Source organism: Cryptomeria japonica, chromosome 6 (assembly GCF_030272615.1).
Source record: "Cryptomeria japonica chromosome 6, Sugi_1.0, whole genome shotgun sequence".
In the NCBI taxonomy this organism is placed as follows: domain Eukaryota; kingdom Viridiplantae; phylum Streptophyta; class Pinopsida; order Cupressales; family Cupressaceae; genus Cryptomeria; species Cryptomeria japonica.
Genome location: NC_081410.1, coordinates 10328343 through 10355148, shown reverse-complemented (window position 1 = coordinate 10355148; position 26806 = coordinate 10328343). Strand labels below are relative to the sequence as shown.

General features: G+C 35.4%; 1 protein-coding gene across 7 annotated transcripts in view; it reads left to right on the top strand.

Annotated features, from left to right (window-relative positions):
* The window catches only part of LOC131069537 (golgin-84), a 47271-nt gene extending 23355 nt beyond the window's left edge, over positions 1 to 23916 (top strand). The window contains exons 13-21 of one of the 7 annotated variants that reach the window (XR_009112141.2): positions 1268 to 1339; positions 1594 to 1662; positions 2666 to 2713; positions 2850 to 2945; positions 3074 to 3153; positions 22589 to 22647; positions 22805 to 22897; positions 23035 to 23079; positions 23510 to 23601. Coding sequence is in view for 4 of the 7 variants with exons in the window: in XM_058005027.2 (XP_057861010.2) it covers positions 1268 to 1339; positions 1594 to 1662; positions 2666 to 2713; positions 2850 to 2945; positions 3074 to 3153; positions 22584 to 22647; positions 22805 to 22897; positions 23035 to 23079; positions 23510 to 23584 (642 nt within the window). In the remaining 3 variants the exon portion in view is untranslated. Of the gene's footprint in view, positions 1 to 1267; positions 1340 to 1593; positions 1663 to 2665; positions 2719 to 2849; positions 2946 to 3073; positions 3154 to 22583; positions 22648 to 22804; positions 22898 to 23034; positions 23081 to 23509 lie in introns of those variants that run through there. The other 6 variants (XM_058005027.2, XM_058005035.2, XR_009112142.2 and 3 more) reach the window with 6 other exon arrangements.
* The last annotated feature ends 2890 nt before the right edge of the window (positions 23917 to 26806 follow it).

The window sequence follows — 26806 nt, the reverse complement described above, 5'->3', positions numbered from 1 at the left end:
CCAATACCTCATTTAATTGCCCATCATTTAATGACACAGCAAATCTGGACAGTGTCCACAATAGTATTTCCACCCCTTAAAACATGAGATACTATAAAATCATTAAAAGTAATTAAATAATTTTTAATCACCTTTATATATTTGTTAAATCTCCATGAGAGGGCCACCCCTTTTGTCATTGCGCTGATAATTATCATTGAATCCCCTTCTAAATGCAATCTTGTTATTTCTAATTTTTTTGTCATTTTTATTGCGAAAAGAGCTGCCTGTGCTTCCACCTCATTGTTCATTCCCTCTGGCAATTTCTTCACCCCTAAAGCGATAATGTTTCCACTCCAATCTCTTGCCACAAAACCAGCCCCGGATGGTCCTCGGTTCCTCTTTGATGCCCCATCAAAATTTACTTTGATCCATCCATCTTCTGGCTTGCTCCATTCCACCTCTGACTGGTCTGTTGAGAGAGGATCAACCTAGGCAAGTCCATTGACAGGCCAGGTATATGGCTAATTTGAAATAACTTGAAATATGGAGTTAGAACACGTATTTCCTCCACAAGAGCCCTTGTCTTCCAGCCTTTTGGGGAGTTTTAATTGACTGATGAAGGTAGTTCGCTAAAATTTTAGAGTTTGTTTCAATCCAGAACTGGTGTTGGTTTCCTTTATGAGATTGTCTTGGGCCATGCTGAAGATTGATAGCTTCTGCTATGTTTCTGGAGTGACATCTAAGATTTTTAATACCTTTTTGGTCCTGAATGATGCAGCACGCTCCCACTTGAACTGACTTTACCTATGAGGTGCTATTAATTTGGCCCACCCTTCCTAAAAGGGGATCAATTTATCTCGCTTACCTTATTCGCTTCCCTTTATTGGGAAACAATGTATGACATCATATAAGCATATTTTAGCTTACACTTGAATAAAAAATTAGAACTTCTTATTTTGATTGCCTTGATAACAAAGGAAAAGTTTCACATTTTCAAAGGTGTTCAGGACCCATCTCATATTTACACGTATAATATTGCTGTCTTAGGATGATTTGTGTTCCCTATCCTATTTTTGAAATTTTCCTCAGAAATATGAAAGCTAGGATGAATCTTTAGTTAGGACCAATCAGCTCATTCTTCCAGTACTACTGCTTTTCACATTTCCTTGTATTTGTTTCCCTGCTTCACGTTAAGAAACACTCATACTTTGCCACTTTCTGTTTTATAAACTATGTATAAAAAATTCAGAAATTCTTTTGGACTAACATATCCAATAAGTGGCAGGCATGGCGAGAGGAAGCAGAGCGGGCTCGCCAAGCACAGAGGGAAGCAGAGGCCAAGCTTTTTGCCATGGAGGTAAGGGTTGGATCCCTTATTTCTCTAGAGAATAGCTATTTATTCTTACTAGTCAGTTTTAGGAAATGTGAAAATCTTAATGTGTTCTAGCTCAATCTCACATCTAAGTTGAAATGCTTTTGAACGTAAGTTAATGTCTCTTTACTTGTAAGAAAATGTAGATTTTGTTATAGTTTGACATAAATTTTTCTGGTGATTATGATCTAACTGTGATCATAATACCGCAAAATCATGTTGTGTGTTGATCTTAATAGGCTGAAACTCAAAAGATGAGAGTTGAAATGTCAAGCATGAAAAGGGATGCAGAACAGTACTCCAAGCAGGTAAAGCTTGTGTTGTTTCCTTAACAAGGGCATTATTGAGGAAGTCTACTTTTAATTTCCTTTATTTATCTACCATTGATTTCTGAATATGTGACAATATTTCATATTTTGCATGAAAGTACACATAATCATGAAAGCTAACTACTGATTTATATTAAAGAGTTAACAAATGATCTATGGAGAAAAAGGGAGCTACACCATTATGTTTGAGAGTTTCTATCTTCCTATCTATATTCATAATCCAAATGGTTAAACCGACATGATTAATTGACCATACTGAATCTGCTTAACCCTGCTATACCTATTTTATTACCGTCCTAGACAGACATTATGGTCAAATCTGTGTATGGGGAAACACATGGCTGAATAATTAGGAGGGTAATAAAATAAGTATAATTTGAATAACTGAACATGATGCCACTCATTATGCTATTAGTACTGTTTCGGTGGTCCATTTGTGAAGTACTGGCTTCAGAGATTTATTTTGTGATGAGATTTCAAGTATAATATTATTATTTATTGAATTTATTTATTCAAGGATATTGGAAAGATTCTTGAGATGTTAAACACTTTTAAATCTTATGTTCTAGCGATGTGTTCTAAATGTCAAATAACAACTGACTTCAGGGTTTGGCATCCGATTCCTATATGGAACATTCAAGTTCTTGTGAATGTTTTTGTTCTGTAAAAGTTCATTTGTAAATTGTAACAATTCCAATTTTTGCTTTCATCATAGAGTAAGCTAGCTTTGAAATTGCAATTGTGAAGTAAGTAATAGTTCTGTGCACTTTCACTATGATTTATGTTTGATTATACAAGTTATGTTCTTGATAGGGATTCATATGTTGTAGGATGAAAATTAAGGGTTGTACAAATTTGAAGCAAAGTAGGAAATGTGAAGCCATTCCATGCCATTTTTAAAGTATAAGTTGTATGGTTGCTTGTGATTTTGTATCCCTTTTGTCTGTATTCTTATACTACTCTTTTGATTGTATTGTAACAGGCACATATGGAATTAGAGAAACGGTACCGTGAGCTGACTGATTTATTGGTATGGTAAAGACTGAAGTCTCTGCAAAGTAGCATAAGAAAAATGACATCTATTCTTTGATTCATTTTTGGTTGTGGGTTTGAAGTATTTACAGTGCCCACACCATGAGCTCAATGTAAAATTGTTTTAAATACAGTATTTGAAGCAAACACAATTGGAAGCCATGTCTAGTGAAAAAGCTGCTGCTGTGTTTCAGCTAGAGAAAGAAGCAAAACGTTTAAGAGACTTACAGGTTTCTGTCAGCTGTATTCAACTAATGTTAAAATATGCATGTTTCATTTTCTTAATTTTTTTGCTTTGATTTTGGTAAGGCTGATGTTATGCCATAAATAATTTATTTTTGTCATTTTCATAAAACAGGCAGAATCTGAAAGGAACAGGAGTTTGCGACGTACATCAACACCTTGGGATGAAGATGATAGTGAACTCAAGCCACTTGAGTATGAAGTGACATTACATTTTCCACTATTTTCTGTTTATTTATAAGATTACCATAAGTATGAAACAATGAAATATCTACCTGTGGTTCTGAGATGCTTGGTTTACGAGTTTAATTTACAGGCTAGGACTGAGAATCTAGTTGTAGGCCCCAGCAGAAATGCTCAACCTGCTATTTTCGCAACACGGTTCTTCCTACCAAAATTTCTATATTTTTTATGTTAAGAGAAAGTCAATGATTGACAAAAAATTGAGGATTTGGATGACTAAGAGAATAACCAAGAATAATGTGCCACTTAAAGTTGTAGCATTGAATGTGTTATATGTGCATACTATTAGCATGTTGTATCTGATCCTGCTGTATCCTATTAATGAATGGCAGGGTTATGGTTGGATTACCCATAGTTGGAAAACTCAGACTTGTGAAAAAATTGCTTAAATTTCTTTAAAACCACAATTCTTTTGCAAAATTCAAAGAGACAATATATCCAATGAGTCCATAAATGAATGCAAAAGTGTTTCCTGTCAGATTTGATTCATTTGAATACAAATTGTGTACAAAATTGCATCATCATGTGAAATCCTAATATAATAGTTATCTGGCTGTCCTGAAAATCATCATCATAATTCATAAATTGCATATATCAACATTTGACATCATCCTCTTCCCTAGTATATTGAAAACTTGGGGAGGTTCTAATCTGTGCACTCTATCGTAGCTCCTCACTTGACATTGAAGGATGTGTTTGTGGCTCTGATTTGACTGAATTAATGAACACCTCTAATTCGTTTAACTTTCTTGTGCAAGGCTGAAAGTTGTATTATATTTCATAATAATAATAATAATGGCATTTGAATTTTTGATATTCGTAGTATGATACTGAATCATATCATTTATCTCCTTTACAATCTTTCTCTCTTTTTCCTCTTTCATTTTATATATGATTCTATAACATTAATATACTTTCTATATGCAGTACATGTATGTTGTAACCTTCTTATGTATAGGGATATGCCCCTAGGCCTATTCTTTCATGGTTGAACCCTTCTAGAGCCATTGCACAACTTCTAATTGTACCACAATGCTAATTTTTTGTTACATATTTTCCATCCTGCTCTTGATCGATGGCTTTATGTAATAATAGCCTTTGGCGCTCTTGCTGATTTTCACCATTGGTCTCCATTAGGCCACCCTTGAGAGTTTTCAACGTAATGGGAATATATGGGTTTTCAACAGATCAATTCGGAATCCCAAAGTCATAGGATAGGTATTTTCCATGTCCAAGGGGTTCCCATCGCTAAACAATGATTTAATTAGGGTTTTGGCATTTATTATTTTTCATTTTTCTCATGTTTCTTCTCAATTTTACTTCTAGTTACCCTTGGTTGTACTGGTTCTTTTTTTGTTTTTGCTTTTCTTTTGTGGTCTTTCTTCTTCTTTCTGCTTTTGTTCTACTATTTCTACATGCTTCTTCTCTTCTTCCTTGGATGTGTCATTGGACTCTACTAGCTTCCTCTTAACTTTTGTCTTGAATCTCCTTTTTTGTTGGACAAATTTGCCTCCATCTTCCTTTTTTCATCACTCATTCATATTAATGCTTATGTGGCTGCATTAGTGGGAATTTAGTTAAATTTTCTTCTACTTTTCCTTTTTGTGGTGGGTTTATTTGTGTATTTGCTGCTACCTTATAGCACGATGACTTTCTTTCTAACTCCACTTCCCCTAAAGTTTTCTAGGTTGTAGAGTCCCTAATTTTAAATGTTGAGGAAGATGGTGGTTCTAGACTAATTCTAGGTGATCACCTTGGTGTCTTTTCCTTTTGTTCTCTTATCTCAATTGATGGTGGTGAATGTGATTTTAGTAATATGGGAAGGTTTTGGATCTTCTATTTTGATTTGTTTTGTAATTTTTCTTTCTTCATTTGAGTAATGTTATCCTACATAATTTTTTTATCCATGAACTCACTATATGTACCAAATTGGTGCCTTTGTATCTTTAGGTAATGTTGACAAGGTTTGTACTATGCCCTCAATCAATTCATTGCTAACCTGTTTTGATAATGTGGGTATAAAAAATGTTCTAGGTTCCATTTTCTTTATATATACATGATTTTTGGTCACGGTGAATGTAATTTGGTTGGCATATTTCCTCACCATATCATAAGAAATCCTCTCCCATTGTTACATTTCTTGCTGGGATGTGGTGAAGAAATCATCCTATACATGTTTGTACTTTGTTGTTGAAAATCCCAATATGAGACTTTATTTGGCTTCCAAATGATCCATCTTGCTTCTAATGGTACCCTAATATCCCCAGTAATCTCCTCATAAAATAAAATGCCATGCATATAATGGGGGAACCATACCTAAATTCAGGATGGCTATTCTTTATGTGCTTGATATTGTCTAGCAGTTTCTCTTGTAGTGTTCCCCATAGATCATACTTCTTGTTTACCCCTTACAATATGTTACTATGACATTTTGAATTCGGTTTACCATGAGGTTCCTCCCATCAAAGGTGGCTCTTGTTAATGCTATCACTTGCTTGTTATCAGTTTTCTTCTTTGTAGGTATCTCCTTTTTATCACAAATCTCTATTACCACCTTGATGGACTTCTTTGTAATTTGGTAGGATTTGTCCAGATACATGAAATCTGAGTGAATTCTACTCAATATTAGTCTTATCCAACTATTCATCTCTAAAATTAGGAAAATGTTAATATACATCCAACTTCAATTCACCCACTTTTTTGTATTGAGGCAAGTATTTAGCTTCTCCCATGCTTGGACATTATCTTGGTTAGGGTTGGATGCTCTTCAAATTTACTATGATGTCATGACTCCCCAAGGAAGAGAAAAAAAACAAATTAAATAAATCTTGCCCAGCGATCCAAGTATCAACAATTAAAAGCAGTGATCACTCAATAAACATCGATCCATATGATTAAGGCATCGATTATCATAAATGAATAGCAGACAGCAATTTAATTAATAATTAAAACACAAGGCAGCAATTACGTTTTGGAAGGGGAGTGATGTAGTTTAGAAGAGATGCCACTCTTCAAGAGAGGATGGCCGCCTAAAAAGACAAAACCTTTCAGCAATAATAGAAGCATTTAAAAATAAAAGACTTTGATTGGAGAAGGGGTCAAACCATCAAGGCAATTGATCCAATCAGAATCATATCAAGCGATCAATACAAGCAAGTAGACAACAAAAATCAGGCATATAATCGATCAGATGAAAGGTTTACTAAATAGAGCAGATAATAGCACTATTATTCATCCTTGTGATATGCGGCAATGATAATGTTTTATACATAATAATCACACATCAATATATAATATGTATGCAGCATATTAATGTATTTACTACATAATCTTTCATATATTAAATATCTATTCTATCTCTGCAATCAATCATAACAAGGTTGTAAGGGAGCACAAGAAGGGAGAGCAAAGACAAAACCTCCTTCTAAGTAGACCACCCCATGTTGGATGTCCAATGTGCCTACCACTTGGGGCCAAGGGGTTCAGAGTCACGCTCTCGGGCTTAGATGAGATGTTTTGGGCACCCTATTGCAGCTTCCTCTCCAACCTATGCATTGATTGGTTGTGGACATACTTGTATGTGGGTTAATGAAGTAGCACAAATAGGGAAGGAAGAAATGGGCTCCCCTACTGAGTAGACCACCCCATGTTGGATGTCCAATGTGCCTACCACATGAGGCCAAGAGGGATGATATATCTGCTCTTGGGCTTAGCTTAGGGATGTTTTAGGTGCCCTATCGTGTTGCCTCATTCAACCCTCCAATATGGTTGATTACTATAGTTAAGTATGTTGCCTATATATTAAGTTCAGTATACTTCAATGTTATCACTAATGATTATAAATGCAATTGTTGTTAGATGCAATTATTTGTTATTAAACCCTAACCCTAATAGAATAAATTGGTCTTATGAATTACATTTCCTATGTTGGCTAACACTATTTTAGGGTTTACACCAAATTCTATCAGTGAATTGCCTTAAACTTGTGTTTTTAGGGCAAAAGGAAGAATTTGCCTAAGTGGGGACATTACATATTATCCATCTTTGATAACTTTGTGGATATATTTTTTTGGCATCCTTGGCATATAGTACATCTGTAGGTAATTCTGGAAACGTCCCATCCTTATTGATCTCCATAGCCTTCCATGGGTATTTCTTGTATTTGGGCAATGAATTTTCCTTTGCTTCTATGAACTTGGGCTCCCTTAAATGCACCATCATTTCCCTCAAATTTCTACTCCTATAATTTCTGAAATTTCCTGTAAACCCTAACTCCCAACTAAAAAACCCTTGAAGAGTAGTTTTTGTTGAACACTACCAGAGGTTGAGAAGGGGGGGGAGGGGGGTGAATCAGCATTCACAAAATAACATCAAATTAAAGTGATTATAACTTCATCATTCATCATCATTAATGAGCTGAAAGTAAATCACATTAATAACAAAACATTTACACAATGACACTAGATTTTTACGTGGAAAATCCAAATTGGGAAGAACCACTGTGGGAATTAAACTCACAATATATAGTAACAGTTATACAATAGACTAGGCTTCCTGTCAAAAGAGCTTAATGCTCCGGACATGCAAACTAAGATGCACAACCTCGGGGAAGATACAAAAGAGACTTGCTCTGCTGAAGATCACTTCTTCAGGGCAAGACACAAAATTGATCTCATAAAGCAATAAGAATAATAGATCAAATTGTATACAAAAAGTATCTGTTAAAATGCAGATAACCCTTTCTTGAATATACACATTTGACTACTCTGTACACCTCTGAACCACTGCTCTTATTCACTTTGCATTTACCGATCATCTATCCATCCTGTACTCGCATCACTTTTGCATTTTCTAATTTGTCTTCTCTATATCTCTTCCACATTTATTACAACCAATATATATATATATATATATACCAGTTGGATCCAAAAACAACCATCACTAGGCCAACCAAGCATGTATGTGACGAGCATATAGCATCGACCCAAAAATATATTATCCGAAAGGTAAAAGGAATATGTACCAAGTTGACACTCCTTCCAACTAATATCAAAAACATTTTATACCCAACCACTCAAACCAAAAAGCACAAACCAGTACCAAAAATCTGTTATGTGCAACTCATTGCTTATCCCAGACCAAAAACAAATAAAGCGGTCCATCCAAGGGACCCATCACATCCGTCTTAACAATATAGTAACTTATAATCTCTTGAGATATATCTGGAACAAATACTAATTCTGGTCCACGATAAGTTTCTCTAGAGAAATCAATAGAATTACTTCCAGATCAGGTGAAGAACACCAAACTTCCAGCAACAGACACATCATTCCATATCTTCTCATCAACATAATGTCAACAGAACAAAACATCCAGACCACCAATTGATCCTATCCAAAATCCGGATCACCAATAACAACCGGGGCAATATGAGATTGACAAAGGTTTGACATCAATGACAACAATGACATCCAAATGTGTAACAACCTCCCCCTTTATCATTGATGGCAAAACAAAAAAGATATTCATTCTCTCACTCCCCCTAACACCATTTTTCCATTTCTCCCCCTTTGACAACAATGACAAAGGGTAAACAACAAAAACATACAAAACTAAAACTGCAGCCTTCTTTTCAATAGAACAATTTTAAGAAAACAAATAAGAAAAAAGAAATGCCAATCAGACATTTCTAGGCCAGATGTCCTTGAATCGATTCTTCAAACCAACAACAAATGAATTCCAAGCACGCATAGTAGCAGATAACATCCTATTTTGAGTTTCACAATCAACGCACAAATTTATTGCAACATCAAAGATATCAAAATTAAACACACTTTGTTCAACTTTTTCTGCATCACCTAGCATTCTGGAAAACAGGGACAACTGCAATTCCATAGCATCGTTAAGTCCACAAAACAAATTCACATAGTCTTCCGTTTGCTTCTGTCTCATGACCAATCGAGAATGAAGATCCCGAGCCTTAGCTATCACGGCACCGTTTGCATCTTTATAAATATTGAAGGATGGGGCCAAGTCTGTAAGCTGAGACTCAATAGAGTCTATCTCATCTTTAAATTGCTTTGTAGTTGCAGGCCATCTAAGACAATATCTCTATAGCTAAGATACAATATCCAACATCTTTCTAAAGTTAATTAGATTCAACTTGAGATCATGGTGTGCCTTTAGGCACCTTTCTGTCATCTTCTCTACTATATTGTCCTCAGTGAAGGGTTCATTGGATTCACTTTCTTCTCCAATAATTGTAGCCATTCTCTCAATCAACATTTCAATTAATGCTTTTGGAAGCACATCTGCAACATTCAAAGGAACAAGATTGTTCCCAAGCATGTAAGTAGCACAAGCCTACTCAATGGTGTCCTGATCATAAGACGAAATAGTGAGATACAATTCACCTACTCTTTTCAAACTATCAGGCTTAGAGAGCATCTCAAGAACTTTGTTTTCACCAAATATGCCTTCAGGGGAGGCAATTACCAATTCCTTGACTAAGGCACTCTGCTGAACATTAGCCTTCTCTAGATCTTCATCATCACTTTTCTACTGTAACAGCTTCTTCGGATCTCTTTGCAATTCTTTTACCTTTTGACACTTTGGAGGAGGAAGCAGGTGCTTCATCAGTTGATCTTTTCATTTTCTTTCCTTTTGGTACTGTTGTGACGTTTTCACACATCGCCCCATTGCAAATGGGGACCCATGTTTTTTGCTTTTTAGGGTTTGTTCTTTAGGTTTTTTAGGGTTTTGTTAGCTAGCCTTTGCATTTTGAACGTCGCCCAGGGGATCACATGGATAAGCAAGTCCGGCTTGTGTAAGGTCCTGATCCTGAAATTTGGCTAAGTCTGGAATGTCCTGATCCTGAATTTGACTAAGTCTGGAAACTGAAAAACCTCCAAAAACTAGATTTTGCAATATAACTCCTGGAGGTCTGAAACCACTCTCAAACATCCTGAAAGTATATATGGAATATAACTTAAAGTATAAGTGTCACTTATACTTAAATGTTATATTCCATCAAAATTATCCTGATAGAGAGTTCGAAAAGTCAAATTTCGCTCGTGTCCTTCTCCAAGGGACCAAGGCGAATCGCTCGTGTCCCTCACCAAGGGACCAGAGCGAAAATGCTTAGTTGAGCCATTCCTGACCTTGTTTGGACGAATCGAGACATCAAAGGCATGGTGAAGGACGAAATGAGCATGATAGAGCATCCAGACTTGATCAAAAACAACGAAATGATGAAGTTTTTGCCTAGAGGGTCAAATTCGCTCTTGTCCCTCACTGAAGGACCAGAGCGAAATTCTTCATAAGGTACGATCTGGGCAAAGATCAAGTCAAGTTTGTGTTTGATGGCAAGGAAGATGATGAAATGAACTCATTGAAGACATATTGAAGATTTTGAAACGTCAGCAAGGACCCAAAATGCCTAGTTCGCTCCTGTCCCTCAGGAAGGGACCAGAGCGATTTTTGTCTTAGACAAATTTTTTGCCAAGTTTGAAAGATTTCCAAGGCATGGATGAATGGAAGGGCGCATTACGAACCCGTTGAATATAACTTTGAAGGTGATAAAGTGAAATGAAGACCACAAGAGCTAAAATCGCTCCTGTCCCTCTCCAAGGGACCAGGGCGATATAATGGTTATATTATCGTCCCTTCAAAATTCAAGACACTCCAAGACGAGGAACAAGGTGGCAAAGGCGTTTCAAGGCATTTCGATCAAGCACGAGGTTACAAAGGTCATCACATTGAAGGAATTTGCACTCTAAGACCCAGTTCGCTCCTGTCCCTCTCCAAGGGACCAGAGCGATATTTCCATAAAGGCATGAATTTCAAAAGACAAGCAAGTGTCAAGCTACCAAGAGAATCGAAAGGACGTCATTTCACGCATTGAAGATAATTGCAAGTTGAAGGAAACAAGAACAAGCTCACAATGTTGAACTTCGCTCCTGTCCCTCAGGAAGGGACCAGAGCGATATTGGGTATATTGATCAATTTACGTTAAGACAAGACTTCACAAGGTCGTAAGGGGTTCAAGGTGTCTTTTGAAAGTGATATATCAAAGTTTGGAACGTCCAAATGTTATCAAACAAGCTAAAAAGCTCATATCGCTCCTGTCCTTTGGACAAGGACCAAAGCGATTTCATCAAAAGCACTCATACTCCTTCAAAGTCAAGGCAAGGTGAGGATGGACAAGGTAAAAGACGCTATTTGGAAGGCAATAAACGATGAACAAAGGTTAGATGTTTACGAATTTGAGCCAGGACATGGAGATCGCTCCTGTCCCTCTCCAAGGGACTAGGGCGATGTTAGCCAAAACACATGATATCCTTTGAAAATCACGTTAAGATAAAAGACGCACAAGGTTTTAAATGGCATTTGGAAGATGATACAAGGAAAAGTTCATATCAAGATGGAGAATTTCAAGCAAAAACCTTAGGACCGCTCCTGTCCCTCTCCAAGGGACGAGGGCGATGATATATCCAAAGCCACTTATGCGCACATGCAAGGCGATCTAACTTGAAGGACCCGACAAAATGGGTGATTTGAACGTGGAAATGAAGAAGTTGAACGTGGAAATTGCAAGAAGTTGATGGATCGCTCCTGTCCCTCTCCAAGGGACCAGGGCGATGAGGTACGTATCTTCCATTTTCAAGTTTTGGCGCCCAAAGCAAGTTTTTTTTGAATTTATTTTAAATGCTAAAAGTCGATATGTTTCGAAAATTTAATGAAAATTAGCATTTAACTATTGCGCTTGGTATCAATTAATTATTTTGCCTTGTAAAAAAAAAAAAAATCGAAATTTATTAATTAAAAATGAAAGGCATTTAATAATTAATTAATTAATTAATAAAAAAATCAAATGGAGTGTTTGGTTTGGAGAGTCGGCCTTGTTATCTATGAAAAAAATCGTTTTTTTTCAATTGCTATATTTTTACAAAAGTCGGCCTAAAGGTGAATAAGAGGTGAGCGCTATAAAGGGAGGGTGAAAATTGTTATTTTCACATCATTATTTGTCATTTCTTACATGCGATCTTGAGGAAGACAAAGGAAAAGTGCGAAGTTGTATTCAAGGAGCGAATTTCATTTCAAGTTAGAAGGCGCTAGTAACTTCCAAGGTGGTGCGAATCTATATTGGGCGAACTTGCCAAGGTGTTAGAGGATCAGGTCAAGGACATATCAAAGGTGGCGAAGTTGATATTTTGAAGAAGGAGATCACGTTGAAGCCATCTAATTTTGATTTTGCCTAGGCAAATTCCTTGTTTTGCATTTTAGAGTTAGGCTCTCAAGAGAGGTATAGCGATATGGATTTATTGTAGCTTAAATTTTGAAATTTTGAAATTTTGAATCCTTAGCTCAATCTTTTTTAGGAAATGATTAATAAAGGACTTATCATTAAGTTTCCTAAAATTTGCTCTCTAATTTATGTTATGTGTTGCTAAATCATGGTACTAATTTTGAAATGTTGTGTAGGCATCAAATGGAGATCTCTTCAAGGAAAATCAAGCCGAATCAAGGACGGTCTTCGCTGGGACGATCAAGCCAGGACAGGGGCAACCTCTTTCAATCCAACGTTCCAAGGCGAGGTACATCATCATCCTGCACATCAAGGACACGAGGAGTTAGAACAAGGGCTCGTTGAAGAAGCAAATAATTCCAGATGAATTAATTAAAGCAAGCTTCTCAACAACATCAAGTTGAATATTTACCAAAGTTACAAGTGTCAGATGAGGTGGCATCCTAGTCATCACGTCTCCAATCAGTGAGGTCCATCTCAGCATGTCCAGATTCAATGTACTTAACTCATGGAAGGTGGCACAAACTCCGATGTACCTACCCTGGCTATCCATTGGTCGATTTTTCTAGAAGGGACATGTGTCCAAGCAATACAATTTTATCATTGGTCAAGCATTAAATGTTATGTAATGGTTGTAACAAACCCTAATTAGGGTTTTCATTGTTGAATCTTGGCCATTGATCTTGAATTGATCTAAGCCATCAAATTGTATTGTGGGCACTATATAAGCCCAGACATTTCATCTGTAAAGAGGAATTAGCAATAAGTTAGAGATAGCATGTAAATAGTTGAAGAGTTAGAATATAGTTGATAGAATAGTAATTAGAGTAGAATAGGAGGACAAGGCAAGAAATTGTTGCCATTGATTGTAAACAAACTCCATTTTCATTGAAGTAATGGTGAAATATGTCGTTTTCTTGCAATTTGCATGGTTTCTTGTTGAGTCTTCAATCTTAGATGGTAGATGATTAGATGAATGGAGGAAATGTGATTGATTGATGGTGGAATTCGTATCTCCATACTACTAGCAGTTTGTTGATTGCAGACTTGCCTTGTGTAGTCAACTGGAATCGTTCAGCTTAAGCTCAATTTCAATTTGTTGCCTCTTCATTGATATGCATCAACTTGGATGGTATCTATGCCTGCGGTGATGATTTGAACATCATAAAGCTTCCCTTAGAAGATCGCACTAGTCTTGTGTAGATGTTCCATTGATGTCAAAACAAGACCTAGTTAGAGTTTCATCAAAAATCAAGTCATTGCTCCTACATTCTTAGTATTAGGATTAGATCCTCTCTTCGCCCTTATCCTTTTTTCATTTTTTTTTTCAAATCTAAGTTAGTAAGAGCTTGTGTCCAGCAAAGCAGATCGGAAGTTCAATCATCACATGTAAGTCCCCTTGTGATTCCAGCAAATCACATCACACCACGAAGAGCTTATCCACACGTAGAGACCCTACCAAAAGAACCTTGGAGTCTTCCTAACTGATCCTTTATGCGAATCTTCAGCAGTTAGAGACTATTTTCTCAAGAGAGGATAAGATGCCTATTGGTATTTTATTCTGTGTATGATGGTGTATAAAATACACGTCAACAGGTACCAGTGCCGTTTTACTTGGTCTTCTTCCACCAAACCTACCCATAATCTCCTCATCATGAAAAATATTAAAGTCACTCCATGCATCCAAACCCTTGTACCCTAGAATAGCATACTCAGCCCTAAATCCTTGTGCGCCATCTACCAAATGAGTTCTCTTGAAATCCTTAAGTTTGCTATGATCATATTCTTCCAAAGGGACATGAATACAACTGAAAAGATCTTCCTTACATACCACATTGTCAGGAATAGTGGAAAATGCTCCAATTTTGTCATCTGACGCCGAAATAAATGGTTTGAATTCCGAACTAGGTCTATACTTTTTATATTTTTACTGATAATTTTAGGATTTACCATCCGAGAAAAGATTCAAACAAGAGAAATACCTTCAACAAATCTTCTTCACTTCTCCTTGCGCTCTGCTACTCTTCGATCACATTTGCACAAATGACTTTTGAATAAGCAATATATAATCATCAATTAGGGGTTTTCAAAAAGCCGATATACTATACACCTGCAATTGCCAAAAATGTTTCGAACCATCAAAGTTGCTTAAACTCCACCATAAAACACTTCCACGAATCCGTACTGCTAAGAGCCACTCAACACCAATCCAAGAGGGGATGAAAGATATTCTTTTGAGATCTTCCCCTCAAACACAGTTGCCTAAGCTAGTTACCGGAAGAAGGGTCTGCACCCTCGGAAGGTGCGGATCCATCCACGGTCTTTTCTTTAGTTTCAACATCTGACTTGTTCACCCATTTCATCTTCATCTTCTCCTTTTCCTTACTGATATCAAATTTCTTATCCAGACCATTAGATCTTTTTGTTCTGCTTGTGCAATTTCTTGCAATATGACCCATTTTGTTACAATTATGACATACCAGACCTTTTTTGAGGTTTTCTATCATTCATCTTGATGTTCCCAATGTTTCTGTTTGCCCTGCATTCAACAACTTTGTGTCCAAATGTTTTGCAAGCATAGCATATTCCATTAAAAGTGTGAACATAGCTTAAATTTTGGTATCCATTCCTCATTACTCTACTTCTGCATTCGGTAGCCTTATGACGAAACTTATTGCAAGAAAAACATCTCATGCCATTTGACTGATTTTTGTTCTAACTTCTGCATTCATTAGCTCTATTTCCAAATCTATTACAAGTAAAACAGTTACCATTAAAAGAAGAATACCTGATAGGAGCACGAGGAGCTCTCCGAACATTTCGAAAGCTTCGGTTATTCTGAACTTTGTCCTTAACCTTTTCTTTGCCTTTGTCATTTCTTGATCTTTCACCTTCTATAAAGCCAAGCCCACTCTTATCTTTATTCTGCCTCTGAGATTTCAGAAATGCATCCAATACTTTGCTGCCACCTTTGAGTTTTATCCCATTATCAATTTGATCTTTTGCAATTTTTAGTTCCTCCTTGAGTTTGACAACTTCTTCAACAAGCTTTGCACATTCCTTGGTCTTCTCATCGAGTTTAGTTTCAAATTCATCAATAACCTTCTTTCCTCTGTCTAGCAAGGTTCTTAAAAAATAAATCTTTTCAACTGCTTTCTTATGCTATCTTCCAATTAATGAGCTGAAAGTAAATCACAATAACAACAAAACATCTACACAATGGCACCAAATTGTTTTGTGAAAAACCCAAACTGGGAAAAACCACAGTGAGAATTAAACTCGCAATATATAGTAACAATTTTACAATAGACAAGGCTTCCTGCCAAGAGAACTTATTGCTCCAGACTTGCAGACTGAGATGCACAACCTTAGACAAGATACAAAAAAGACTTGCTTTGTTGAAGATCACTTCTTCAGGGCAAGATACAAAACTGATCTCATAAAGCAATAAGAATAATAAATTGAACTGTATACAAAAAGCATCTGTTAAAATGTAGATAACAGTTCCCTGAGTATACTCATCTGATTGCTCTTTATACCTCCAAACCACTGCTTTTATTCACTTCGCATCTATCGGTCATCTATCCCTCCTGCACTCACATCACATCTGCTTTTTTTATTGCTTCTCTATTTCTCTTCCACATTTATTACAACCAATATATATATATACCAATCAGATCCAAAAACAACCATCATTAGGTCAGCCAAGCATGTATGTGACGTGTATATAGCATAAACCCCAAAATATATTATCCGAAAGGTAAAAGGAATATGTACAAAGTCAGCACTCCTTCCAACTAATATCAGAAATATTTTATACCCAATTGCTTGAACCAAAAAGCACAAACCGGTACCAAAAATCTATTCCGTGCAACGCACTGCTTATTTTGAACCAAAAGCAAATAAAGCGGTCCACCCAAGGGACCCATGACATCTGTCTTAACAAAACAGTAACTTATAATCTCCTGAGATATATCTAGAACAAATACTAATTCCAGTCCACGATAAGTTTCTCCAGAGCAATGAATAGAAGTACTTCTGGACCAGGTGAAGAACACCAAACCTCCAAAAACAGACACATCATTCCATATCTTCTCATCAGCATAATGTCAAGAGAACAAAACATCCGGACCACCAACTGATCCTATTCAAAATCAAGATTACCAATAACAACCGGGGCAATATGAGATTGACAAAGGTTTGACATTAATGACATCCAAATGTGTAACCGTTTTATCTTGAATTCACCGATTTCAAATCCATTTTCACCTTTACTTGAGCTTTTATTTTCTATCCCTTACAACTTTCTTATTACAACTGTAGCTCTTTTCACTACACACATAAGCTTATTTTGACTCTACCCTATTCTTCTCCTTTATTGTATTGTGTTTTCAATCCTTGCATTTGAAGTTCTTACATAGAGAAAATGGGCATTTTTGTAATTAATGCATCCAACTACCCTCGTTGCATTACTTTTTATCCTAAATTTGATATCCCTTAATCACTTACATAGTAGGGTTTTTGTAGAACACAGAAGTACTACTGAGAGGGGGGGGGGGTGTGAATCAGTAGTACAAAAACTATTAATTTTGCTTTTCAACTTGAAACTGAACTTTAATCTGAAAACTGAAAGACATAAAATGCAACCACTGAAACTAGGAAAGATGCAACATCAAAAGCACAACACACGAGATTTTACGTGGAAACCGAATGTGGGAAAACCACGGTGAGAAATGCCACTAGGATCTACTGTCCTAATCTGGCCTCACAATCTTCACTTCAATTACAATGCTTTTTAAGAGCACCAACCCTAAGAGGTCTCCAAACCCCTATCAAAATTGCACCAACACTCCAATCCAAACCCTTTGAGCGCCAACTCAAAGTTTTACAAAAGATCTCACTGCCACTAAACACTTTTAGAAACAGAGATACAGATACAGTTTTTGACAATGTATTCCCTGAACAATCTGGAAATGTAATACAAATTCAAAACAGACTGTGTGTAAGCCTATCAATCTGAATCTTAAATGCTACAGCCTTTTAGCAATACAAAACACAGAAGAAGAAAGCATGTATTTTAATCTGCAGAAGAAGTACCGAGTCAGATAATCTGATCTGAATGTTTCTGTGTCTATCTGGTATAAATTTGCATTTGAAGATCAATCTGAACACTAGAAAAGACCTGTGTTTCTTTATTAGAAATCTGCATAAAATCAGTGTTCTTCCAAAGACAAATAATTACCTCTGTATATCAAAGCTGAATTAAGAATTTTGGATGATATAAATGAACAAAGATTATACCACACATTATCAAAGAGCTGCCTCTAGAATTTCCAGCAACACTGAATCGCTTTCAATCTGTCTTCAAACTTTTATCCTCCAAATAACACACTGTGGATGTACAGAACTCTCCTTATCGTACTATTATTAGGATCCAAGTTTTGATAAACTTTTTCTCTTTCAATGATCTTTCACTGCACTTATAAGTATTTCCAGAAAATACGTATCTTTATCTCCAATATTCAAAAAGTTATCTTTCAAACTACTGTCAAACTTCTCTTATAACAATGCCCAAGCTTATCGAAAGTTATAGAGTAGTTAAAGTCAGTTTGTAACTGTCTAAACAGTTACAGCAAACTAATAACTAATCATATCTCTGTTTAAAACATAAATAAGTTCCTTTTGGTTGTAGCAAACTTTTAAGAGGAAGTTGAGAGTTGGCAACCAAATTATTAATTAGTTGAAGATTTCAACTAATCAAAACACTTAATAATTTAGCAACCATATTTATTAGCAAGGTTTCAATTATGCAGATGGTACAACAGCACACAGAAACTGCCTGAAACGTATTCATATCTGAAAAATCATTGAAGAATCCGATAGCAGAATGAAACCCGTCAATCTCAGAAAATTACTATCTGGAAAATCTGAAAATGAGAACATTATGCGATGGCACCCAAGATGGTCTCTTGAGCCACATAAACAAAGGAATCACGCGAAATCTGAAAATGATCATTGCAAGATATAATCTGGAAATGATTATTGCAAGGTATATCACTTTGAATGTTAATCTGGAATAAAGATTATGATAACCTGAAATGTATTTGACATCAATGGCAAAACAACCAATCAATCTGACCAACAGTTTTATCCTACCTCCGTTAACATAGCCATCTAACAATTCCTTTTCTAGATTTTAAAGTTTTATTGTTGTTGAACTAAAATGCTATCAATCTTATAATGCTTGGGTCATCGCATCTTCAAATTTCCTGGCTTTTTAAATCTACTATCATACATTAGGACTGTCATTAGGTTCCAAATTTTCTCTCTTTATGTTTTGAATCACAGTTTGCTGCTGTCACATGCTGATAAAGACTGATTTTGATGCCAGGCCAAAGGTATATATGTTTAGAGTTTCCAATTTTCATATCAAAACCTTTTTTCAAAGTTCTGATTTCTCAGTAAACAGCAAGCTCTGCTTTTTGAATTTTCTTGATTTCAAGCTATGAAAGGGAAGAAGTCACTTTCAATCACCTTGTTACATGAAGACATTGTGGAGCCCAACACATGCCTTTTCAACAGTTCCTATCATGTCAAAGATACCATATCGAGTCATATGAATATTTTGGACTTGAAGATGGATGAGAAGGTGAGAGCTGGAAGCAATTTGGCAGTCCAGTTAGTACCTGTGACAATTTAGTCCCTTAAATTTGTCATAGCATGTGCTCATCACTTTGAAACTCGTAGCAGAAGAATCATATCTTCCGACAGTCAAGTCATTTGTAAATTGGATGGTGTCACTCCTGAATTTGCATTTGGATTGCAGCTCTATGAAGAGACATAGATGATCAATTTAGAAGAATGTAAGCTTTAGTGCAACAATAACATACAAGAATGCCAAAGGGAGATTGAACAGAAGTGGCTAAATGAAACCAAGAGAGCCTCTCATTTGTCAATATTGTACCAAAGTGATTTTAGAGAAGAGCTCAGCCTTATGATCACTTCATGTCATCAACTTTATTTGTGATGGAAGAAAACATGTTGATTGGGCTTATTTCTCGATTGCCAAAGTTCTCCAATACCATTTTTTTCCATATTGTGTCCTATAGTACTATCTAGTCTATTAATTGGTGCAGGCAAAGGCTTACAAGGTTGGAGAAGATCTAGACAAGAAGACATTTTTTCTTGAAGCGTCCACAATTGGAGTACTGAGAAGGGATGACACATTTCAAGATAGTTAATGACATCTTTGCAATGCCCACGGTCAGAGGTTTGGAAAATGAAAGCCATGAATGAGTTATGTATCAAGCTAGAATGGTTATCATAGAGTGGGCAGATTGTTTCATTGGTTGTACTTCTTGCGCTGACACTAGTTCACTCAGAATAGTCCAAAGGTTCCTAATTATTCTATACGCACAACTTCTCTTCCAACAGTGCAGTCCACTGAAGAAATTATAGCCATGGAGGTAGAACTTCTAGCATTAAGTACAAGCAATAATGGGTGGGTTCAAGAAACTTTTAATGGTAAAAGAAAAGTGGTAATGGTGCCATCAAGAATAATGAAGGACATAGATTGCTAAGACTGTCATTCGCCCATAGATAAAAATGTTCATGAAGTGTGGGTGGCTGATTTCTAGTTTGCTGAGACTAATCTTGGTCTTGCAAACAGAAATGGGAGCATTGATTTATTATGTTTTTCTGTAGAAAATGTACAGGAAATGATGGAAAAGATGGTGAAGTAAAGGCACAAAACGCGAGTTGGGGGCATACATTGCCCATCTTATGAATCTAGTATAAGAAGCAGGAACGAGCTCATTCATTGCCAAGACTAGAAGAGGGACTGCATAGGCAACATTGTTGAGTTGGAGTCACATGGAAGAAAAACTCAGCAGTGGATTGAGATTTTGTGTGAAGATGGCATGAGAACCCATGGAATTTTGGGTAGTTGATGAATTAATGAGATTGAAGGTGATAACTCATCTACAAATTAATTATTCTGAAGTGGATAGCCAATTGTAAAGTGCTATTTGAGTTGCAGGAGCCAACTCTGAAGGCAATTAAAAAGATCAAAGAGAAGTTGAAGATAGTTGAACAGGATATTTTATCTTTTTATATGCATTTTCCTTTCACATTTATTGAGGATAACCAAGATGTAGTGAAGAACAACTTTGAATGAGTAATCGTGGCTCAATTGAGAACGTTCAACCTTTAATATCAACACTATGGATAAATTAATGAAGATTGCGGTGAGATTTGCAGCATATAGGCTCAAGTTACCAGTGTATCAAATATTTTATATGATCTGCAAAAGTCTTGTTGCACTGGCAGTGGGATAGGTAAGATTTAGCTTGGAAATCTCCAACCACTGAAATTGGAGAGTTCTTGGATAAACTACAATTGGCAATAGAAAATAGTAATAAACCATGAATGTCCCCTTGTAGAACATAAAGCATACCTCTCTTAACAAACAATATTCCAAGATGAACTTATTGATGGAAGACATGAGACAAAAATGAATTAGGACAAGTTGCTCCATTGTTATAGATGGATGGATTAATATTTGACATCGGGAATTCATTAATATTATTGTTAAATGTCCAACTGTATCCTACTGTATGAGATTTATTGTTTCATTTGAAAAATGCAAGGAATTCATTAAGCTCTTGAAGGAGGCCTTGAAAGGAGGTTGGGCCTTCAAATGTTATCCAAATTGTGACTGATTTAGCTCATGTTTGTAAGCTCACTAGTTCAATGATTGAGAGCACTTGCAAACATAGTTTTTGGATCTAATGTTGTGTTCATTCTTTAAAGACTTCGGAAGAATAGACTGGGTGAAGACAAAGGTTGCAAAAGCTAGAGATGTACAAATGTAAATATGTAATCACCACAAATCACTTATGTTCTTCAGGCCTTTTCTTGAGGTGTGGAGAAAGTGTTCTACATCAAAGACAAAATAAAGGAAGAAGCCAAAACCAAAGGTACTTGATGGCGATTGGTGGTCCATCATGACATAAGAAATTTAAATGCATTTGCTAAGTTATTTTTAATGTTAAATTATGAATTTTAGTTTGATAAATTTCAGCATTCAATTTTACCTTTTGTTTATCAAATATTGTTATTAAATTGTTAAATGTTTCTTGCAAATGTATTTGTTCTATTATATCACTGTTGTGGGGTTAATCAGGCATGCCAATAAAGACTCTCCTAGCCTTGGAGAGATTTATGGAACATTTGACAACATGTTACGCCAGACTTGGTGTACCTTGACATTTGTACTCTCATGGTTGTTAGTTTCTTTGTTACAAACAAGAATTGATCCACCTACAACTTCATCCACTCAGTCGAGAAATAGACAAATGGAAAAGCTAGTCGTAGCTCATAGTATCACTAGCGACAAACTCCAACTACATGTTGGAATGTTGCTACTAAAGATTATAGACAGATTAATGAGGAGGTGCAGCCAGGATTGGTTGGGGTTCTAGATTAGTCGTAATGTGATACATGTATTGACTTAGAGTCAGATGCCTCTTTGGATATTGATAGCCTAGATGAAGCACAATTTTGCATTTTCATTTTGATATTAAGTAATAAAATATTGAAATCAAATATTTTTATTTTAGTTGCTGCTATACTTGAATCAATGAACATGCTGCAATGTCTTTCGATACATTGTATGCATTATTAATATCTAAACTTAAATTTTGATGGCATGTATAGGTAAACTTGTAAAAATTGAGTTTCCATATATATAGGCATCTTTTGCATATAATTTGTGTAAGTACTGTTAGCTTTTTTCATAATATCTTGATACGATATTGTAGGACATGAGGTGGTTTAAAATATGTCGATATGATATAAAATTAGTCAAATATAATTCTTGGAGCAGCTGCTGTAAACTCTATCCTTGTTTATTTTACCAAGTTTCATTACTCTGCTTTAAGCATATTTTAAGCGTTGTTTAAAGTTTAAACTTACTTTGGGGATTAAGTGTTTTTAGTTTTCCATATAGGAATATTTAATTCAAGACTGAAATAAAATAGACATGTTTTGAATTCTACTGTTTTTTAAATCTAAGTGTAGCAAGTCTCTACAGGCCACTTGCATTGCAACGTCGACGTATGGTTGGATCAAGTATTCGGGTAACACCTCAAATCTAATTAAATTTAAGTTCCTTGTGACATTTTGTATAAAGCACAAGGTTTTGGATTGCAATTACTGATTAAATTTCATTTAATGGTCTAATCAATGTCAAGAAAACACATAGAAGTTTGAAATAAAATACATCTTGACTTACAGAAAGCAGCGAAGTTCTTGGACTCTGGAGCAGTTAGTGCTGGAAGATTTTTATGGCACCACCCATTGGCTCGACTCATCTTACTCTTCTACTTGGTAGAATAATTTCATGACCTAAGTATCCATATGGCTTTACAATTTACTGTACAATTACGCTTGAGATGCAATCTTTTGGGTAAAAGGAATGTGTGATATGCTGATTAGTTTTTGAATGCATGTGTATCTTCTTGTAGGTGTTTGTTCACATTTTTCTACTTTACCTGTTGCATCGTCTTCAGGTATGCTTAATGCATTTGATATGATCTTTGAATACATTTTATTGCATTACCAATTAAGCATATTCAATCACAATATAAAATCCATATACGAAAAAGGTTGTTACTCCATCTAGGAGATAATGTGGGAATTTGTGACATTCTATTCTAAATTTATACCCATTCCTGATGCTACTCACTTTATTCTATTTCTGGTGCAAAATAACTGAGGGTGGACATCCTATAATTCTTATCATTTGAAGAACCTATTTTAGTCTCATGCTTGCCATAGGGAAAATTGTTGGGGGATTCTATTTGAATCTACCGTACAATATAAATTGTCTTTTAAAGATCACCATAAATGACAGCACATTTTATTATTCAGGAAAAGCTGAGCTTTATATTTTCATTAAGGAAATTGACATATTCTTGTGTTTTACCATGTACTTTCAAGGAACAAACGGAACGCCTGCTATATTCGAGAGAAGCTGCAGCTGCAATGGGTTTGGTAAACTCTGGTCTACCATGATCTTGCTAAATAACCGTGGCCAAACATTGGATTTTATGGGATATCTGCTATGCAAGTTTTGAATATAGAATAAGCCACAAAGCATATGATTTTGGAGTCCATGTCATGTTTACACCAGGAAGAGCAGTTTTGGTTATTGGTTGGAACAGTGTCTGGTTCCACCAAGTACTGAAGTGCTTTTTGCCTCAAAATGAAGATTAAATTGTTAAATGTAGGAATTAGTCATTTCTTTCTCCTCATGTGGGGAATGTCCATTCACTGTGTAAATTACCTAGCTCTTGTAAAAAGACACGTGATTTTATATGAAGTATATAATATGAAACATTCAAGCATCTGTAGGACTTGCAAGTCTCAAATATAAAATGTCATATTGAGATGTCTAGCACAGAAAACAAAAGATAGAAGATGTATTTATTGTATCTTTTGCTTTGTCACAAACCAAGTAGGTGTATACGTGATAAATATGTAATACTTAATATATTGAAATATAAAATAAGAAAATAGTAATAGATAAGTGTTAATACATAGAGTATATGTTACCTATATACAGATTCAAGGGCATGTTTGATGGGATATGTCCTATCAGGGTGAAAAGTTGTATCTCTTAGGAGTGATGATTAAAAACTAATTAAGATTATGTGGTATATTAACACGTTGAAAAGGCTTTAACTGCCTATTACTTCAATAGAATTTCAGAATAATGGCACACAGAGTTGGGATCAATCCACTAAATAAGATTATGTGGGTATGTACATTAACATCCCCTCCATTGAAAAAGCTTGATTGTTAAAGAAGAGGTAGAGTATGAAACCACTATGACTTAGATATAATTTGAGAATAATGGCACAAAGAATTGGGATCAATTCATAAGTCTCGATGGAATTACATATTGTTGTAATGTGATAGCTGAATTATGCTTATTGGAATATATTTTCCACATGAACCCCATTAACATGGACTTAAATTACATTTGACATTTGGAGATCTCTGACGTAAATTTGTAACAAGAGAGTTGACGACAATGGGAGGCCAATAAAGCTACGTTTGGGGTTTCGTAATGTGGATTAATATTCGCAATTATATTGTTTGCCATCACGTTTATTTGAATATTAGATGTTAAAGTCAACATAATTAGCTTAAATTTATATATCTCTTGAATTGAAAGTGTTAATAACTTTGACATCAATCACATTAAATTATTGTCTATTGAATATTTTCTCTAGTACAACATTGCATTAACAACTTGGATTACTTTTGATTTTCATATACATTTACTCTTAGATTTTGGTCAACAAACTCGCGTAAGGTGAGATTGACTATGGATGTATTGAGAGTTGACTATGGATGTATTGAGAGCATTAGATTAATTGAATTGCATTACATCAAGAGTCAGATTTATACAATAAAATATAATGAATCTCATGAACCACAAGTTCAACAAAATAACAAATACTATCATAAGTATACTATAAAATAATAACAAACCAAAACCAAAACAAACACAACAATCAAAGGATGAATGATGGAATATCCAACATTCCCCCCTTATTACATCATTATTTTAAAGTACTAAGAAGAGAATCCAAGAGGCTATGAAGATGTTAGCACACTACTCTTGAGAAGTGCAGACTTGGAGTTGAATATTATTTTGTTGAACATGTTTTCATAAGAAGTGGCAATTAACTTCAATATGCTTGGTTTGTTCATGAAACATTGGATTACAAACAAGCTTAAGAAAACTTTGATTATCATAATACAGGATTGCCGGTTGATTTTGTGGCATCCTAGTCTTAGTATGCGTTGTAGTCAAATTGCTTCACAAATTGTTACACTTGTTGCACGATATTATGCTTTTGTTGGAGCAATTATGGCTTGCTTATTTCTTGCCCAAGAAATGGGCCCTGAATCCAAGAAGAAAATGAATTGAGATGTGGATTTTCTATCATCAACAAAATTTGCATAACTTGCATCTATATATCCTATCAAGAAGAATTGATCATTCCTTTCATATCCTAAACCATGATTTGTTGTACCTATGATATACCTTAGTACCCATTTTGCTACTTTCCAATGACACATCTTTGGTTCTTGCATGAATTGCAAAAGATAATTAATACCAAAACTAATATCTATCGACAATCAAACCTCCAATCATCTATCGATAGACAATTGCATTTACTTGACGAGATGGATCAGAAATAGATAATTGCAATCATGATTCCATAGGTGTAGACGGGTTTGGAATCCATCATTTTGAACTTCTCGAGCAATTTCTTGATATATTTTTTGGATTAGATTGCCATATCTCTAAGCCTAGACAATAGTGCAATAGTCTAAAATTTGTCATATCAAATGCTTTCTTGCAATCATTCTTGGTTTTCTCAACCATTGTTTATGTGCTACTTGTGATAACTAGGTCATCAACATATATATTAATAATTATAATCTTAATCACAATCTCCCCCTTGTTCCTTTAGGTCACCATTGAGAAATGTACTTTTTACATCCGTTTTATACAAATTCCATTCAATTTGTGTACATAAAGCAAAAAGCATTCCAATGGTTTTAATTTTTGTTGTGGGAGCGAATTTTCCTCATAGTCAATACCTTGTTTATGAGCACAAACTTTAGATACAATAGCCTTATATTTATCTATACTACCATCTGCCTTATACTTAGTTTTGAATATCTATTTATATCCAATTACTTTCTTTGTAGGTGGTAGATCAACAAGCTCCCAAGTCTTGTTTTTCATTAAAGTTTGATACTTTGCATCCATAGCCTCTTTCCAAGGCTTTGATTTTAGTGCTTCTAAAACATAAGGTGTCTCAAAATTATCAACAACTGACTTGTTAAAGCTAGATTTATCTCATTGCAATCCATGGCGTAAGTCTTCGACCCTAAAGTTGAAGTGTTTGGGACTCTATCTAGATTTGCACTGTAAATAGTACTAGTAGACAACTTAGACATAGATCTTATGATATTTGTGGATGTTGAATTAGATCAACTATCAAAATTTCCACCCAAAATGAAAATAGGAGCACTATCTAGAATAGGTGATGATGTGGGAGTAAAACTTAACTCGCTCTTCTTGTAAAAAATGACATCTCTACTAATATATATCTTCTTTGTGGTAGGATTCATAAGATGATAAGCCGTAGACTCTCTACTATAACCAAGAAGATTACATTTCATAGATTTTTAAGTAGGCTACTTTCTTTG